Genomic DNA, 19,871 nt, shown 5'->3' on the forward strand with positions numbered 1-19,871 from the left:
TCCGTGCCTCGATTCGATTTGTAAAAAAAAGAGGTATCGCCTTTTTCCATTTGTAAATTGACGGGATGAATTTGCCCGCGCTCGGAGAGTGCCGGACCTTAATGATGGCCTTTCTCCGTGCTTTTTTACAACTCATCTCGTATGGAGCCAGCAGCTGTCTAGGACGAGAATTTCCTCGCGTCTTTTATATATACGTAGTATATAGAAATGTGAGATCCGGACTACCATTTTCTGAATGCGATCACGAGTTGACCAAAATAATTGATATCCGAACGAATTTCACTTGCGGGCGAATAAATTTAATCTGGAACGAGATCGCGAGCGCGTTTGTTCCAAGTGCGAGTAAAGAAATAAAGAAATGAGTTAACGCATTGTGCGTTTCAACGTGGTTCCGCATATGTACAGGTAGTCACGTTGGTTGGATGTGTGTCAGGGGGTCACTGACTCTTGCTTCGATATAACACTCGCGACTATATATATATACCTGCTGCCAGAGGAGTGATCCGCGAAGAGAGTTTCCGAGTCTCCTTTATTTTTTTTCACATGCTTCTATCATCTATACATTGAAATTCTTCCACCGCAGGAGATTTTGATGAGAGACGCGAACGTTGCGAGTCGCGATGAGTCGTAATAGGTGATATAGTTTGAACCGCGAATCATATAAATCGATCGTGCACCGCGGTTACGATAAATGTCTCCGAGTTACGTCCTAAAATCGGTGCGACCATCTCGGTTGCGTGCATTTAACCGTGTGCTATAATATAATAAAACCTACTATACATGGACGACAGGGACCTAATAGGTTCACTCACTTAATTTTTTTGTCTCTTTTATTCGCGACGCCCTAAACCGGCTGTCGCATCGACGCTTTCTATTCTTTTTCTAATTACCACTATCGCAATAATGTTTTATTTTCTTATTTTGTTATTCTCGGTCGATATCGCGGCGCCACTTCTCATTCGTAATTCAGATAATTCTCAAGAAATACATCTTTCATTCGAGTCTCATTCTCTCCTTGTCAAAAATAGTACAATCCTTCTAAAATTTTATTTTCACCGAGAGCCCTCATTGTATTTAGCATGAAAAAAGGAAAAGCAAGGAGGCCGAAGAGAGGATAGGAACCGAAAATGAAAAATCTTCCTTTTATTTAGTGGCTTTCGCATATCGCGGCTCCGCGAGGACAAAGAAAATTGGTATAAACTTTGAGAAGCGTATTCTTCCGGGATGTGGCTTTGTTGGAAGAGGCAAAAAATATCGAAGAATAAAAAGAAAGAAAAAAAAGCGTAAGAATGAAAAGGCGAGCGAGGATATAAGACGCGCGGGAAAGGTGCTGCATGCATGCGCGCGCGAGCGGACGATGCTCGTAAAATATCTTTCGAGATTTACGCAGTTATACCGGCAAATTGTTGCCTCCAGCGAAATGCCGGGACCATCGATGTTTTAACGCTCGTGGTGCGCGAGTTACGAGAGAAGAAAATGCGGTCCGCGAAGAGTTTCCCTTATTCCGTACATATATGTTGCTCCTTCTCTCTTTTCCTTCGCAACGACTTCAACGACAAAATTTCAAATTTTCAGTGAAAAAAAAATCACAAGATATAAGACGTTTCGGTGCATATATATACGATGTTGTCAAAAGTATTTTAAATTCCAAACAGTAAGCGAGTAAACGTTTGAATAAATATTTTAAAATTGAGACCGAAACTTGAAATAAATATATGCGGAATGCAAAAAGATTTTTGTTTTATTTTATTTTTAAGAAGCGCGTTTGTAAACAATGCGGTATGTTGGGTTCCTCGCTGCGCGTGTGCGCGCGCATCAAGTCGATTCCAAGTTGATTGTTTTCGTTGTACTTTTTTTATCCACGATTACCGTGTGATGCGGATAAGGCGCGGGTCTTATAAGTAGCGGCGAGAGCCTCTTTCGAAGAAATTGCGCGTATCTATATGCGTACATGGGAGAGACACTTTTTTGCCGTTCAAATGTCCGATGTTCCATATACGGAAGACCATACGGGAGAACGAGAGGGACGGAGCGACGAAGAGAGAACTCATCATGCGCGCGTCTTTCACCGCGCGTACAAAATATATAAGACTCAGCAAGACACGCATCTTTTTCTCTCGCGTTGATTCTTCAATATTTTTCACCCTCGCGTTATACCAATCTCTCTCGTATAACTCACGTTTACTGTTGACGAACGTTGCTTAACGTTTGACACGTTTCACTGGGCGCGCATCCTTTTCGTGCATTCCGACGTGCTGGAAAAATATTCAAGTTTCTCCACCGTGATTAACGCCTCCCACGCCCCCGTTATTCATCGATAATACTATTCAGTCCATTGATATCAACGGAGTGACGCGCGCTACGAGTGGCCAATTATTTCTCTCCTCTCTCCCACGTATCTTCCTTCCCCTCATCCTACGAACTCGTGACGATTATATAGTTAGCAAAAAGCATTTTCCTTCTCAATAACAACTACGCTATAGATAAAAGCTATATACGTATGACGAGGAACCAATTTCCGGGCAGCAATAATGTGCTTCAATACTTTGATTCGGAAGCTTTCACTTTCATTACGATGCGTTTTCGCTATAATATCAAAGTTATTCGCGCATTCGCACAGCTATTCGAGTACGCGTGGATTATATGGGTGCGATTCGGCGCGCGTATGCCCGAACGATCTCAATGTGGCATCAAAAATATAATAGATAACTGTGAAAATTTGCAAAAAAATTGTTTCAGAAAGCGCGTCGAAGGCAGCGCGCGTGTCCGGAGGTCGAGTACCAAACATAAGCATTTTAATATAAATGCGATTCGATCTCATAGAAAAAAAAAAAACATCGAAATGAAATGAAAACTATTCGTATTGTAGTAGCGGTTCGTGAAAAGAGTTTACTCTCTATAAAAGAAAAAAAAAAAGCAGGAAGACAACTGCGGATATGAAGGATACGTTCGAGCATAATGCGTCCTGAACCTCTGAAATGAAAACGAACGTAGTATAGAGATATGTAAATCTGAGATCAGTAGATACATTTATGTTATGACAAGTCATTTCCGCAGAGAGTCTTTACTGTTTTCGATAACTTTTTTAATAAACCGCCATTGCGATTTGTAAAGTGAAAAAAACAATCATGCCAAAATAGCTTTTGATCGGCACGATGTAAACAAATAAACAAATTTCATCCTATTCGGAGTGTGAAAATGCTGTTACAACTCATTACACAGAAAATCGCATACCATATACGGCAATTTGATGGAAGCACATGTGTCTTACGTATATACAGTGTATTGTGAACGGTATGGAGTTGCACTGTGAAGATTTTTCGTGACCTTTCCCATGGCACCGACTCTTGTGTTTTCATGTCTGGCATGCACGAAGTCAGATAAATTGTTGACTCTCCGCAAGCGCAGCCTGTATTACATGTTCAATCCTTATCCGCGTCCACATTTATTATTGGAATTTTTCACTTTGGCTGCACGAAAAGTGGTGTTGAACCCCCCGAAGAATAGAAATCAATAAATAATCGATATAGGCGCATGTACGGATTAGACGATTTTAACGAAAAAAAATATCATATGCGGAAAGATAAACGAAGCATACGCATATAAAACCTTGTTTATAAAAAGGAAGCGAAAAAAGTCGGTTCGGAAAGGGCGTTTCTGAATTAGCTCAACTTCCATCCCGTACGCGTACGATAAAGTGCATATTACGTTAGGCAAAGACCTGCGAATAGTACGAAAGTGGCAGAGTGATACATAACGATGTGACCCGAGCTCAACATCGCAATTCCTAATTATGCAACCTGCTTCTTCTCGCGCGCTGGGCCTCACACGGGGAATGTGAGTTTTCTCACGCAACACATGTACGTACACACACGCGCGCACAGGCGCGCGCGCGCGCGCGCCTAAACCTTGAGTCGCGAATCGAAGGAATATCGTTGCTGTTAGTATGTGTGAAAACCCATGCATATAGTATACAAGTATGAAAAGTTAAATTTCGCAATTATTTTATTCATCAGAGAGCGAAAACCGCGTGTATAATTGAGTTAACGCAGCATTTATGTTTCCAACATTTGGACACACGGTAAATTCATCATTTTCAATGAATATTATTTATACATTATTTTGACAAAATTTTTATTATACAAAGTTTTTTTAAAAAAGGGTCGAAAATTTCGGACTATGAGCTATGAAACAAGGCAAAACGTATGCGTGCGAGCAGTAAAAAAAAAAAAAAAAGAAGCGATTGTTCGAAGAAAAACATTTGACCCTGCTGGCAATGAAATTGAGCTATTTACGAGAGACGTTCAGAATTCGTTTGAGTAGCAGAATAAATGATGTGTCGTTTAAAAAGAAAAATGAATAAATTTGATTTTCAAGTGAAGGAATCGTCGCAAGTATAGTCTCGAGCAGGTAGAAGCCTCATTCGCGAGATGAGAGTGCCAGATTCAAGCTCGCTTCTCTCGTTTTCCTTGATAGAACAAAGGATCCAAATGAAGAAGGAAATATAATCAAAGGATTCTGAATTTACAGAGGAAGTTTATTGGAGAATTGCTTCAAAATAGTAGCGAATTGATTCGACCGAATTTCGCAAATGTGCAATATAATATAATATAAGTAATATATATCCGAATCGTACAGCACTGTTCGTAATGGATTATCGATCATTTAATCTTCCGTATTGATATTTCAAAAATATGTTGATTGAAATAAAAATTTCATGACGATGAAATGGCGCAATGACGATAATTTATTTAAAATTTAACAAAAGACGAACGAACCTGCTTATTTCATCTTCTCGGCACAAGTACATGTTTTTCATGCGACACGTAAGTTGCAGAACAAAAGCCATCTTAACGAAAATGAGCGAGGTGTATCATTATATTTCATTATTTATAACAGCGCGCCCAGGAGCAAAGTACCTACTTTGTGCGATACGCGCGTAAATGTCACGAGACCGTTATGCGCCATCATTTTTCATGCAGGCCGGTGTATAAAAAAATATGAAAATGGATTTTGTATTGGTCGATCAATCGTTTTTCTTACTCGAAATTCGAGTAATTATTATCGTTTGAGGACCTTCCCGCGACTCGCTGATCTTTTCGATAATGGCAAAAGGTCATTATCGAAACCAAACGACCAAATTTATATTATACTATATCGAGATTCTACAGACAGCCAAAGCTGCGAATGTTCGGACACCCGTTGTACCATAGAAATATAGAGAAAGAAAAATAAAAAGAAAAGTGCCCGAAGGAGTTTGTACTTTCACTGCTAATATTTCTCATCTTAATTATGGGTGCACGAGAGGAGCAGGCGAGAAGGATGCACGCGCGCGGTCTGCTCGCCGCTCGGCCTGGGGGAGGTGGTCTTATAGGACGACCCCCATATTGAGCTTTCCCAAAGAGAATTCTTCTTTTCGTTGGCCTCTCAACTCTCAAATTCTTGAGGTATGTAGAAATACTACAACGAATAAGCGGGCGCGGGTGCGTATACTTATGACGAAGCAGCAGCTGCAATAATTACAACGTATTGTTTTACAGATGCGGAGTTGCACAATAAATATAGAGTTTCTGTTGTAGGAATTAATAACTTTAGTAAATAAAACAGTGCGCGAAAGAAAAAACAAAAATGAGGCCAAGCGATCTTCGATATTATTCGTCAAAGGATTCTCGCATGATTTTACGCTATCGTTTTTTCAACATCCACGCGGTAATGAAACGATAATCGTATACTATACTTTTTCATCATCAACTAAAAAATTATTTCGAGGCGTAAATATAGGTTGTTACAAGCTGCAATAAAATTTATCGTCGAATAAATTATTTCTATTTCATGTATATAGATGAACGCGCGGCAGCGGTGAGTAGGTATGTACACCATACCCCGCGGCTATATATTTGTATGGCTTTGTTTACGAGAAAAACGAGATGGCTCCTAAATACACAAGCGTAATTATTTATTTCCACATGGCACGACGATGAAAATGAAAACAATTCTGTAAACGCGAAAGATGAAAGTTTTCGCGCTTCGTCTTCTTACTATACGTTATTTATAGTTATCCTCGAGAGTGTCAGCAACGAGAGTAAGATCGAAACATTTTTAGTAGTAAGATCGCTACTTTATTATCAGAGCTTTTGTTTTTAATTCGCGGATCGTATCAATAAATTTAAACTTCTCTCCCTATCCGAGGCTCCTGAAAATCCAATTGTAATATACATATATATGTTTCGCGATATGAGAAGCATGCAGTATCGACAAAAGGTCGTACGCGTACTACTACCGGAATACACCGCGGCAGTCATACCGTATTTCTCAGCTGCGCGACCGTTGGAAGCGACATGCAGCAGGGAGGAAGGAAAATATCGATCACACATTGTTGGTGCTATATTACAGGGAGGGGCAGCCCAAATTCGAGCGGCCGAACGATATTTGCCGCAGCAATTCATCCTTGCACTCGTGTCATTGAACTTTGTTTTTAATTACCGCTTCGATGCGCGGGGCTCTATACGTATAAAAACCTTTCGTATAGTAGACTACTTTGCCCGAACGAAACTTTCTTCGTTGGCGGATTTTCTCGTCGTTCGCCGCGCATCCATCGATCCAAGTTATTCCCATTGCCAGCGAGGCTGCGATCGAGCTATAACATTAATCTTGAGGTATGCAAGAGACATGTGGACGTATAATATTGTAATAATATATTGTTCGCGTCTCTCGGTCACGCACCTTACGGTGGCGTTTCACTATTGTCTATGCGCATATGGAAATATTAGACAAAAGAGACACGAATTAAAAACAATGAGATCCGTATTGCGCAATATTTCGCGAACGAAATATTTAGGACTGAAAATATTTCGTTGGTGCAACGACAAACGCGTTTCCTCAAGATTGTTCTACATACATATATACATATTCGATACGTTGCCGCACCTGCGAGAGGGCTTGCATGCGAGAAGAATATTGCCTAATTTAATTTAGCTACTACTAGGTACAAACCCGGTAATCAAAATAGGCAAAATAGACACTCATCGTCGGTATGATGACAAACGCGTCCGCGCACGGATGTGACGGCTCGAGACTCGATCGAGAGCGGCAATCGCGCTTATTTTTTTTCCGTCTCGCATGACCAGCAATTGTTCGTTAAGAAAAATCCTATATATACTACAGGCGTATTTCCCTTGATGCGAACTCTCGTCTATATACTAGCACGATTCTATTGTGGTGGTGTTTCGCGCATAATGGCAAAACATAAATGTAACTGCGTAAAAGACGTACGAAAACAATTGTACGGGCGGTGGAAGTGTTCCATCAGCAAGAATTTCACAAGCGCGCACCTCAACGGCGAGTGATTAGAAGGACCGAAAGCAGGGTGACGTCACTCGAATGAGAATTCACGTCTTCGCGAGTACAATGGGTTTTTACGTCAAAACCGCCTCTGTTATTCGTCGCGCCTTTCCTTCGCGAGATAACTAAATGCGCCTCTACTACGCGTATTCGTCTTTCAGTCTTTTTATTTATTTTTTTTTTTTTTTACGACGCCTTTAATAACACCCGATGCCGGGCAATTTGTCGGGGAAAACACGGAAATATCCAAATGCTGGATTCTCAAGACTTCATTGTTTACGAGTGAAAGGACAATAATAAAATGAAAATATAAGAGAACCGAGAACGATCTAGAAATTGAAAGTTAACGCGCATAGAATAAGAATAAAAAATTTACCGCGCGGCAACGCGATTGCAAAGTAAAACCATTATGATATATTGCGATTACGATAATATATTCTTACGGGGTTCGACGTTGCCAAATTCAACAACCGCGGAAGTTCGCCTTGATACGTGTATCGTCAACTATCCTTTTTCGTATGCACATCGCGAGAAAGCAAAAGTTGTTTTGGAAAGAACAAAACTCACGCGACTTTCAAGTCCGATCATTGGAAAATCAAAAAACATAAGAAAAATAAAATAAATATCAGCAGTTGTGATAATTATTATTCAATTATTTATTGATGAGAGTGAGCCAAAGTGAAACAACCGAGCGAAACGGAACATCCTCCCGAAAAAGTAGCGTTTTTTTTCGATGGCAAAATGAAAAGCGTAGACTCGGTGAGTGAAACTCTGCTTTTCGAATTTGGAAAATGAACATTACCGCTAAACCCCGATGATCTCCTCGTTGAAGAATATTTCAAAATTCTTTTTCATACTTTCGAAATTTTTCCTCAAATTTATTCCATTACAAAATCAAAACTTTTCTTTCGTTTTTTCAAAACAATTTTTATTGATCTCTTTTTTTAGAAGATTGCTCGCTTCGTCTTTTCTACACAAATTCCTTTTTTTAAATATTTAAAACGTCTCGAAAGAATTTTTCAATAAAATATAAATATTATTTCGAATTTTGCTTTTGTGCGTTCATTTGAAGATGGACTGTTTTTTATTTTTTTTTACACAACAATACGAATTAGTCGATGCAGTGGATACGTTTGATGTGTAAATACGTTTGAATGAAAATATTAATTACCTGGATTGTAAGTAAATTGAAATGTAAATATAGATTGTCCGCACGCACTTTTAAAAGATACAGCCGATAACTGGTTTACGACAGTTGCGACAAAGAAATACCCTCCTCGGCTGAGTTAAAAATACGAATGAGCCAAAATTCGAGCATTCGGAAGCGGACGAGCGCTTGTTTAGATAACAAAAGGTGGAACCAAAAAGTTGTTTCACGGTGAAACTACAGTAAACGTGGGAAAAGTAGCAAAATATTGCGAGAGTCTAATGTTTTGGAAAATCAAAGAGTTTACGAAATTCCAGACACGCTTAATCATGCGAAAGGCGTTCCGGACACACACGCACGATGTGTGGTGCGCGGACCAGGCGCGCGCACGCGCGAGCTAGTGTTTGCGTGTCCAGCACCTGTCCTAATGTAAACTCCAAAATATTCAAATATACCCTATTTTATAACGTTTTTCCAAAAATTTAAAAACCCCATGACTTACGGTTTTTATGGAAAATGTCAGCCTCCCCCGACGGAATATCATTTATTATAGTCCAATCAACAACTTCGAGAAGAAAAAGAAATGCTTGCATCAATTTTTGGTAAAGTAACCAAGCTGCATATATAATTACCCTTTCGAAAAAATTGAAAATTTTATTTTATCGTGGAATAAGGGAGAATGCTAATACGAGAAAACCAATATGTGGATATAAATTGCGATTGAAAAATATGAGCGTTAAACGACAATATATTAAAAATGAGAGCAAATGAGCTCTGCTGTACCGTGAATGCCGAAACGTTCTTATCCGGCTGCTGACATTGGAACCTCCAATTTTGGCATTTCTATACGCGTCTAACATTAACTTTTACATTAATATTTTCAGCGACTATTCGTAAAGGGAATATTGAAAAAAATGCAAGTTTAAAAAAAAACACAGAATTTTTCCCCGGTCTCTCCCTTATCAGGAGTAATGAAAATAGTATATATAACCGGACCGGCGAGTATATGGCAAGATTGCTCCGTTACGAGATTGTATATAGCGGACGCGATTTGCTCATTCGAGAATATAAGCAAAAGACTTCCGGCAACCCAAAAGATATTCTCCGGGTATCCGTACAACGAAAGAACCTCTCTTGTGCCAGATAAAATACGCTCGAGCAGAGTGAAACGAACGTTTCGTTCGGTATAGCGCAACCATGCGAGTTTGGGCTTCCGCGTTTATTTTCACTTCCCGTATACGATTATTTTTATTCCTCATATTTTGTGTAAGCAAGGGGTGTATCTATACCGTTTAATCGAGTAGAACATTAATTAGAGGTGTATTCCAGGGCCAATGTCTCCAATATACATTGTTTTTTTTTTTTTCATGACAAACGCGATTTGAGCAATTTGAATTGAACGCAGGCGATAGAAGAACTGGCCGTATACGCTCGAATATACTCGCGAACGAGTCACTTCGACAACGCTCACTTCTAATAACGCTTGGACACAGCTAATTTATTGGGTCGAATTTAATTAACGACTCCTGCTGGACCTGCTATGAGATGTGCATCAGCGCGATACAACGAAAAACTTCTATCGTTCAAGAATTTCTTGATCGAGTGTACTCGTTGACGAATGTGACGTAGTCGATATGGAGGAAGAAACGTGGTTACTCCCCCTCCCCGTATCATCAATGAAGGACGATGAAGGAAAACGGGATTGACGAGCCGCACTGATCATCTACTGGTGCGCGAGGGCAAAGCTTATATAAATACTCGGTCGAAGTAGTGTCCTCGCCCGAGAAATAGAGAGAAATATCTTTGGGTCAGCCGAGGAGTTGATGGGGAAAATAACGAACACCGGCAATTTCTTGAATTATTTGCTGCCTCATACGGACTCGCAAATACTCGTGTATGCTCTCGTTCTGATCCCATATAGGCAGCCAACTTGACATTATGTACTATACGACGACGCCGCGCGCGTACGTTAATCTTACCTGCTCGTACTTACAACCGAGCGCCAAGTATCTCATGGCCTATATCTCCCTCGCAAACATCATTACCCTGCGATTAGCCATTCCTAATGCACGCGCCTTATAATTTTTTCATTATACATAGTCCCACTCGTGCCATTGAGTTTTCACCTCGTGCATATATATGCATTCCCCTGAAATCGCTCCTTTTCTCGCAAATATAACAAAAGAAAAATCATCATTATTTTATAAAAATTTTCTTTCAGACAATTATTTATGCGCATCCAAACGTATTATTTTGCTTTTGTACCTTTTTCTGGAGAGAAACTTGTGTCACTGAAATATATTCTCTTCGCGCATGTTAAAATAATATTTTACGGGAAAGAAAATTAAATAGGCCGCATGACTCGCTTATTAATCAATAAAAATACACAACTTTATTCGGTCCTGCGGTTGCTGGGAAGAAGACTCCGACTGTCCACCTATGGAATTAACATTGAAGGAGGCAAGTGGGCCGCCGCTTTCTTCGAACCTACCCCAATTTTCTGACTGAAAATAATAATGATGACGCGATAACAATAGGAGAAGGATATTACGAAACGCTTTCCGAAAGTTCTTTCATTCTATGTGCAGCACATGGATAAATAAAGTTAAAAGAAGAGTGTCTTGATTTATGATTTTTCTCGTGTATTATTCCTCGTCGTCGTCGTTCCGTTTCATGTCCCATTATTGTCGTTTTTCTCAAATCATGACTTATTTTTCCCTATACTATGTGCTGGTAGCTCATCCAGCGTTGTACCGCAGTGAAGGAGAGCGGTAGAGAATCAGAACTGAAATTTATTCAAGCACTAGGAAACGAATAATCGACGAGAATAATATAAATATAATGGATTCAAAATAAAAATCAATCGTTATCAAATAAAAATGATAAAAGTGCCAATGAAAGCAGCTCATAGCAAGAAGAAATGAACGGTCTCCAGCTTTGATCAGTTCCGCGTGTCCGACAACTTTTCCTATACTTTTTCCCATCTCTGTCATCTACTGCGAATATTAACGCACAAGAGCACTAGCATCGGTTTACTTTTCCTCAATTTTTGTATCTCGATTAAGAGGTCAAGTTTCCATGCTTCGTGAAATTTTGATCATTCAGAGGATCATCAAAGTTCTTATGGCGGAAAAAAATAAGCCGGCATATGAAAAAAAATTTGGATCGGCACTGGAAATAGAAGTCGAACCGTTAATTAAATACCGTCCGTACTCGCACCCTCGACTCCCTCGAAAACCTTTACAGCGAAACGAGACTCGTGTCCAACGCAACGAGGATCGTTCATTCCGACAACTGTGCGATATTATTTTACCGTAACGCATCTCTATTTGTCAACTTACCAATTTTTTACCGGATTAATGGAAAATCCACTGATATTTTTGGTTGGAAATCTTTGGGAGTAGAGAGCTCTATATACAAAAGAAAATACAATGTTTCTCTCGTTATTGATGAACAAAAGGATGATACGAATATCCGTAAACACGACGCGATGAGCACACCTGAGAGGAGGGTCCCCGGCCCCGTATCCCCCGAGGGACCGCTGCTTTTCACATATCTCGGTAAGTCGCTTGCATCAATCCGTTTCACCAATGGAATCATCAACGATTCTTTTACGAATTTCCCCGCGCTATATATAAATAGGCGGATATTTATGATTAATCAAGTGATAATTGACGCACTCAAGATTTTCAAACCGCTCTTGCGGCGTAAATAATGTTTTGTTAACATTTAAGAAATTTCACCGTGAACTTGTCGCTTCGCAATAATGAAGACTTTCTTTTCCAGTTGAAGCACATTGACCGGCGAGCGTCGAGCGAGTGTTGCGATTGTCAAGGGGGGTTCGCTCGATCAATTAAAAGGGGCGAGAGAAAAAACGTTTAGAGCTCTCGAATACGAAAATGCATGAATAATGTTCTCAGGACGACGGAGCATTTGCATATCGACCAAATGGCCAAGAAGCAGACATGCACGAGACTCTCTTTATCGCGTTTCGACATCAGAAATATGCGTGTCATGAAGATGCGCATAGACGCATTTATTGTCGCGGTAACGAAGCGAAATTGTCGTTATCTGGCGAATCGGTGAAACGCGCTCGATCTTTTCCGACTGCCTGTCGGAAAAGTTGATTTCCCCCGGTTTGTCCGTTCGCGAGTCGCCTCGCTGTCGCGGACACCAGAAAAATATATCCAGCGCGAAAAGTATCAATAATATACTAGTTTTTTCATCGAATTATCGAACAATTGGACAAGTTTAATACAGACCCGTCCTATAAGCGAAAAAATGAGTTGCCGAGTGCGAAGAACCGAGTAAAAAAATATCACGTACCGGGACATATTTTCCAACAAGATCGACATTTTTTATGAAACAACGAGTGAGCGCGCGCGAGCGGAATATAGCAAATGGTTTGAGCATCGGCGGGGCGTCGGGCCGATAGGAAGGACGGTCAAGGGGTTTACGACTAGTAGTATAGTGTAGTATACGAAAGAGAATTTTGCGAGAGAGAGAGAGAGAGAGAGAGCGCGCGCGCGCGCGGTCAATGGCTGGGGCGCCGCAGGTTCAAGGAAAGCGGACCGGTTTCATTCGACAGTGCGGGGAGGCAAAGACCGCGCATCTCGTTCTCTCTTGCTCGCTCTCCCGATCGATCCTCCGTGCGAGCATATATATAGTATACGGAAAGCTCGCGCGGTAGACTATAGAGATCGTCGAGTATATAGAGAAAGATTCCGCAGGCTGTGGCCGCTCGCCCGGCGGGCTCGATAGGCCGAACGAGAAAATGAGAAATAGGAATTAAGAAGAGAAACGCGAGGAGGAGGAGGAAAGGAAAAAAAAAGAGGCAGAGGCGTAACGAGCGCTACTCGCGTTCATCCCTAACCACGAGCGAACAGGTGGTATACACTCGTTGCGCATTGCGCTACGCATACATTCGTATCGCCGCATTCGTCGTCGTTTCAGCCAAAGACTTTTATCTCGAAAGCAATGATTTTTTTCATGCCGCGAAATCCTTTATTTGAATGGAGAAAAAAAAAATCAGTCGGAATGTGTCATGATTTTTATATAACTCCGGCGATTCCGAAGCAATTGGTGCTAATGACTCGCTGGAATAAATTTCAAATGGTATTTTAATAATGCGCGCGAATGCCTCGATATGGAAAATAATAAAATCGTGACGAGGCATTGTTATAATCGAATTATTAATTTATCGATACTGGATATATAAAAATTTTCCGCATTATTCGTTAGAGAATAACTCTTGACGAGAAAGAATGACGTTTTGCATTGAATACTGTGGTTAGGTAAAATGAGAGGCGATGGAGAAGAGGCACAGACCAGGTGGTGCAAAGACCGGTAACTCATCCGAAGTAGCTATGGAAACGGCGCGCAACACCGATGGAATTCTCATCTTTGCGCACGGATGTTCCGAAGGCGCGCGTACATTCTGCTTTTTCAGTATACGCCTATTACATGCCGCCGAACCCGCGAAGACGAATGTACGAAACGAACGAAAATCCGAACAAAATATTCTCCCGGATTCTCTTTCTCCGATATAATTCCCCCGAAGCACTGTAAATCGCTATAATAAATAATATTTTTAAATATATTGAAAAAAGTATGGTTCGAGGACGGTCCCCGCGGCGGGAACCCGCGATTGCGCCGATCTCGGCTGTTTAATTTTTGTTTTTTTTTTTGGTTTTTTGTTGCTCCACTTTCGACGTACTTATCCGAAATGCCTCGTTGCTCTTTTTGTGCTCGCATCGGATTTTATACGCGAGAAGCGATCGAACGTGGCCTTTTTTTGCTCGCAAATTTATTGAAAATGAAAGAAATTTATCTGCGAAATATATCGCGACCGTTGCAGCAGCATCTTTTTGCACTTGGAACGAACTTGGGAGCGAGATCGCTCGATATACGACAAACCGGAACAATCGCCGGAACTCGTACCGCGCGATAATCAACAATGAATACGTCCCGAAGAAAATTTTTCGTGCGCGCCCATCGATTTTTCTACAAACTTATAATCGGAGCAGCAATTCGTGACTCCGTTGAAAGTCACGAATGAGCGAGGACAGAACGAAAATTGCCCGTTGTATCGATATTGGAAAGCGGCGCGGTTCGACGAGGATGGAAAAGAAGGTAACGGAGGAACGAGTAATCGAAAAAAATATCGGACAAGTCGGCCGACGCGCTTGCACGCATTTCTGGGACGTTGAACACTTATATTACGTATTATGCGCGCGGCGTATGTATATACAGATGGTACGAGCGTATAAAAATTCTAGTATTTAGGCTTAAAGGATGATCCATCGTGACGCGCCGATCATCGTGTTGCATTTAACTCGGCCAACTCTCAAACTGCTATTACAAATAACGTATTTCAAGCACTTGCGCGTCTTGCGGTTAAGCGTCACAACGTTATTTTTTACGCGCGCTCTCTTCGCGCTCACATTATTATCGTAATCATACCGATTATCGGGATAATTAGGGTATTTAATGAACAATTAAGATGCGTAACAATGATGGCCGCCCGTTATCGATTCAAACGCATCTGATAATGAATTTGATGCGTGCGCACTTACAATGAGTCACGATAACTCGGCTTTTTCGTATGTATGCGTGTCCCGCTCTACGCTCATCCAGCAGCACCCTTCTCGCTCGTGCCACCGTGACTCACCCCATTCGCGAATCGCCCCAAAATTCTTTTCCTCGAGCCATGACTTTCTTTACATTTCTTTCTTTAAACTAATATTTCATAGCACCAAAAAAAATATTTATATTTTAACTGGTAGCAATCCGATGGAAATGAGAGCGGTGAACGCATGGAAAAAAGAGTGATTCCTCAAGCTCCTCAAAAAATATGAGTGAAATTTTAAAAAAAAGCGTGTTATTTTTCGATATCTCATTGGTCTATACGCGTATCCGCTTAAACGCGACATATTTTCAATAAAGCACCGCAAAAGGTACCCGAGAATCTGCCGTTGGCCTACCTTTCGTTAAAATTGCGAATGAAGAAAAAACATGCAATAAAACAAGCCTTCCCAGCACGGCAGTACTAATTAACGGAGTTTTTTTTTCCTCGTACACGATCGTAATGGATTTGATTTAACGGACATAGTCTACATTTTCGAACAACAAAAAGAAAAACGCGGTGATGCCCGCCGATAAGTGCTCGAGGATCGCGAGGATGCGCTTATGCGTACATTGTTGCGATAAAAAAAAATCCTTCAAACGTTCGAAAAATTCCGTGTTACCGTCCACTTTGTGAGCAGTAACAATGAGTTTATTTGACAAACGCGCGAACAAAGGTTCATCCGTAGCCTTGTTTTTGCGGACACTCTTTCTTTTTTTTTTTTATTTACCGTCCAAATCTTCTCTCTCTTTTGCAAAACAGTAATGACACGCAGAGGAGATGTTTAAACTCACAATTTATTTGGCAAAAGGGAATGAGACTTTAATTCGTCGGACATGAGTTACTATCAGACGAAATTAGGCGTTATTGACATTCACGGAGGAGTCTGTGTTTGTATAGCCGCATAAGATTCCCGCTTTTTTTCATTCCGTTTTTAACTTTTGCGAATGAATTAAAAAAATTGAATGAATAAAAAAACATAATTTACAATCGTTCGAACGGAGCAACGATTCAATTATTTCACGGTCCGCGAGTATATAGAGGCCCGTCCTAAACGGAATATTTTTAACGGGAATCACGCAGGGCGTTGTGTAGTTGTATCAACGACGAGGAACATATTCGTTCCGATTGTCACATTATATCGTAAAATTTTCAGTATTGTTAAGCTCGCTGTCGGAATGAAGAAAAGAGAGACTTTTGTCGGTATACGTTGTTGTGAAAAAAATGTAAAATAATAGATAATAAAGAGACGTACATGTAGGCCGCGGTAGTCATGTTATTATCCATGAGGCGATTCCATGTATCGCCCTTCTTCGAACATATACGCTCGTCTCCTCTCTCGCACTCTCTTGTAAACGACGAAAAAATCGCCTTTCGATCACTCAGCACCGGGTCACGTTAAAAAACTTTTCGCCCGAAGAACATGGTCCAAGCAGAGTCTTGGAACGATATCCCAGTTTCTAGAATGGAGAATTGAATAGATCCTCGGCAGGAGTTGGAAATATATATAGGATTTGGGTAACAACGGTGATTCGAAGGTTCGAGCCGGCAGTTGGCTCGTATCGTGATAAACACCTGCGCACAACCCGACCGTGTAAAATCATCCGAAAGACTGTCGACCGTCGCGGGAGCGGGAGCATCCGGCAAACGTATATCGAGTCAGAACGCGCATTCGTTTCTCGACGGTGTCGACAGTGGCGACGACCTCCGTGCAACGGCGTCTTCCCGCATTACCCCCAACTCGCATGGAATCAAGCGCACGTATATATTTTTCTCAATCATTCTTATTATTCGATCCGCATCTCGCCGGGCGGGACAGCGTGTATCTTACTTTTTAACCTGTGACATTCTTGAGAAATCGACTTGCACCGCGTGATTTGATTCATCCGTATTATTCGCATCTCAATTGTATATATGACAACGTCGATCGCTGGAACTCTGAATTTTTTTTTCTTTTTTTCTGGTTAGAAATTTGGCTCGACGGTTTCTTCTGCGTCATGATTGGTGTCGTCGTCGCCGCCCTAGGATAAGCGTCGTTTTGTCCCTATAGTCCCTAACAATATATGTACATGTACAGTAACAAATTATAGCAAGCTTCTCATCGCGAGAGGACCCTCATGAAAATCTTGAAAAAAAATCAACCGCCGCAGCTCTCGAGCGAAACAATCTTATTGTAGTGAAACTTCGAAACCACGGTCATCAATAAATCGGAAAGATCGTCGTCAGGGAATGCCCATCTCGAAGGCTCGCGGGGCGCGCGCGCGACTATAGTATCCAAAATTTTATTGAAAAAAAAAAATATAGAAAAAAATGGAAATATATAACGGAGAAGCGTGCGAAGTAGTGAGAAACTTGAGCCATCGATGTATCGTTCTCGCCATTATGCGGAATCAGTAATCTACTGCTCCGCAAAACTTTGGACCTTCCAACGAAATATTTTTTTCCTCTCGATCGGCGCGGTCGATGATAACGATAATATGCTGGAAATTTATTACGACTCGACACAAAGATTCGTATACCGCTGAAAACAGAAATGCGTTATGTGCGCTTTTCTTGATGCACGCAGGTATGGGATTTCTGTCCATCACGCGCGTTCTCTGCACACATCCAGCAAAAAATTCTCTTTTCGCACTATTAACGCAACGATCAAATGCTAATTTGATTTTCACTCGAAAGATAACGCGAAATTTAGAAAATTGTTCGCCTCAGATTTCGAATTTGTATCAAGAGATTGACACAATTTATAATTTTTTATGACGATTCACAGGACAATGGTGCGCTACGCGTGAGTGTACGTGCGAGAATGAAAACAAACGAAAGCTATATAGAAGGGGTCACGATGTTGCTTGATACGGCCTAACGAATAATGGGGTACGCCCTTTTCCTGCTATCCCGCTGTTGGGGCTTATTTCGTTCCGCGATGGGTATATTCATAATGTCGGTGAATGGAAGGTCGAGCGCAAACGCGTTTCGTGTATTACGTCTTTCAAATGCGGACGCGTATACGATACCTTCGACGGAGCTCGGCGTGCATGCTCCAAGAAAAATAATTGCTGTTGCATCCTCCGCGTGAGCCGCCGATATAACCAGGTTGTTGTTGTTGTTGTTGTTAATCTGCGTCTTTGTTAAATATTCGTTGACCAACGAATATAAATTAATTCCAGGTCGCCCCTTATTATTTCAGAGTTTCGAGAGTTTCACAGCTAAAATTACATGCTTATCCGCGGATAAAACGGGTGCTTGATTGAATTATTAAAATTCAAAAATATTCGACCGACGCGAGTCGTGACATAAGAAATCGCGAGGAAAGATAATCTTGAGTAAACCCCGGGAAAAGTAATTATTCAATATTTTTTTTTTTTAAATATCCGTGACAACGAGTACCAACCATCAACTTTTGGGGTTGAGTCCGCTATATCTCGATAGTCGAGTGCTTACGGAGCGCACTGTGCGCCCCCCGACCACTAACTCATAATTTTCGCGCTCATATAATCGAGAACTTTTCGATTTTCCTATCGATGAATTTTTCAACAACTTTTACAAACGACCTGGTCGAATTATATAGAGACATTTGCATCATCCAGTTTTTTATTGGCTAATATATATCGTGATTCTATGCCGGAACGCCTTGACAAATCCAACGTTTTTTTCCGGAAATATCGACGATGCACTTTATTGATCGTTACCAGCAGGAGCAGCAGCGGAAGCCAGATAAACTGCTACGCGGATGCAGAAATTTTTGGTGAGAAACACTTTCGGAATATCTAACATTCGAGACGAAATCAATACCGGAGTACTGTCTCAGCTTCTCTCGATCTGCCTCACTCTTTTCCACTTTTTAACGTTTCTCCGTGTACCTTTTCCTCTCTGCTTTTGGTCCGGTACACGCGTCTCGCATTTGTACGTTACCCTTTCGATCGGCTCGTTCAGCTTTTATATTCGTCGATAAGGAAAACTCGGAGGAAATGCTTCATGAAGTGCTTCCTCATCCGCTCGAAATAAATGTAAAAATATCCGCGATCACTTTTACCGATGATCATGACGTTCTTGATAATAGATGAGAGTAAATGCGGAAAAAAAAAAAGAGAGAAAACGTTGGGGTAAAGGGGGATGGGGTGATGGATGGAGGAGAAAAATGCGCCTGTAAGTTAGCAACCGTGTAGAATTTGAAGGAAGGTGTGGCACATTTGGGAGGCGGCGCAGCCTCGAGCGACGGTGGCATGCAGCGCCCCCCCTCGCTCTCATATCCGTGCCATAAAATTTCGACGTTCTCTGTTTTTGAGATAAAAAACGGGTCTCTCCTCCAGGAGCGCCATATTCACTGAAATAAGTGATTATTGATAGCGAAGAAGAGTCACGAGATTCGTGACGCGTTCGCTCCTGATCGCGCATAATCGCGAGGGCGAGGAGATTGAAAAGCTTGGAATTAATTCTTCCTCATAGGGTAGGTCGGCTTCGGACAGTCAGTGCGCATGTTTTCATTTTTCGAAGCTCTCGGTGAGCGAGGCGAATGCCCGGCTGCAATATCGATTTGCGGGCACAGACTCCGAAACACGTAACCAATATATCGTGTATATATCTATATACACGAATTTATACAGGCCGTCCGAAGAGTGTCGCATGCAACCGCTCCAACGATTAGCAGATCCCGATCGAATAACGCATGCGATATAATAAAAATAAGATATTCGCTAAACCGATGTAGTATACTCCACCAGGCGTTCGTATCCTCGAGATACGATCTGTGAATTTTCATCC

The 19,871-nt window shown here is 41.3% G+C and overlaps 1 protein-coding gene across 1 annotated transcript in view; it reads right to left on the reverse strand.

Annotated features, from left to right (window-relative positions):
* The window catches only part of LOC122413416 (flocculation protein FLO11), a 32,490-nt gene extending 15,774 nt beyond the window's left edge, over positions 1 to 16,716 (reverse strand). The window contains exon 1 of the mRNA XM_043423743.1: positions 16,369 to 16,716. Within this exon, the coding sequence (XP_043279678.1) occupies positions 16,369 to 16,400 (32 nt within the window). The 5' untranslated portion in view covers positions 16,401 to 16,716. The remainder of the gene's footprint in view (positions 1 to 16,368) is intronic.
* Between the last annotated feature and the right edge of the window lie 3,155 nt (positions 16,717 to 19,871).

This window comes from Venturia canescens, chromosome 1 (genome assembly GCF_019457755.1).
Source record: "Venturia canescens isolate UGA chromosome 1, ASM1945775v1, whole genome shotgun sequence".
NCBI classification, from domain to species: Eukaryota; Metazoa; Arthropoda; class Insecta; order Hymenoptera; family Ichneumonidae; genus Venturia; species Venturia canescens.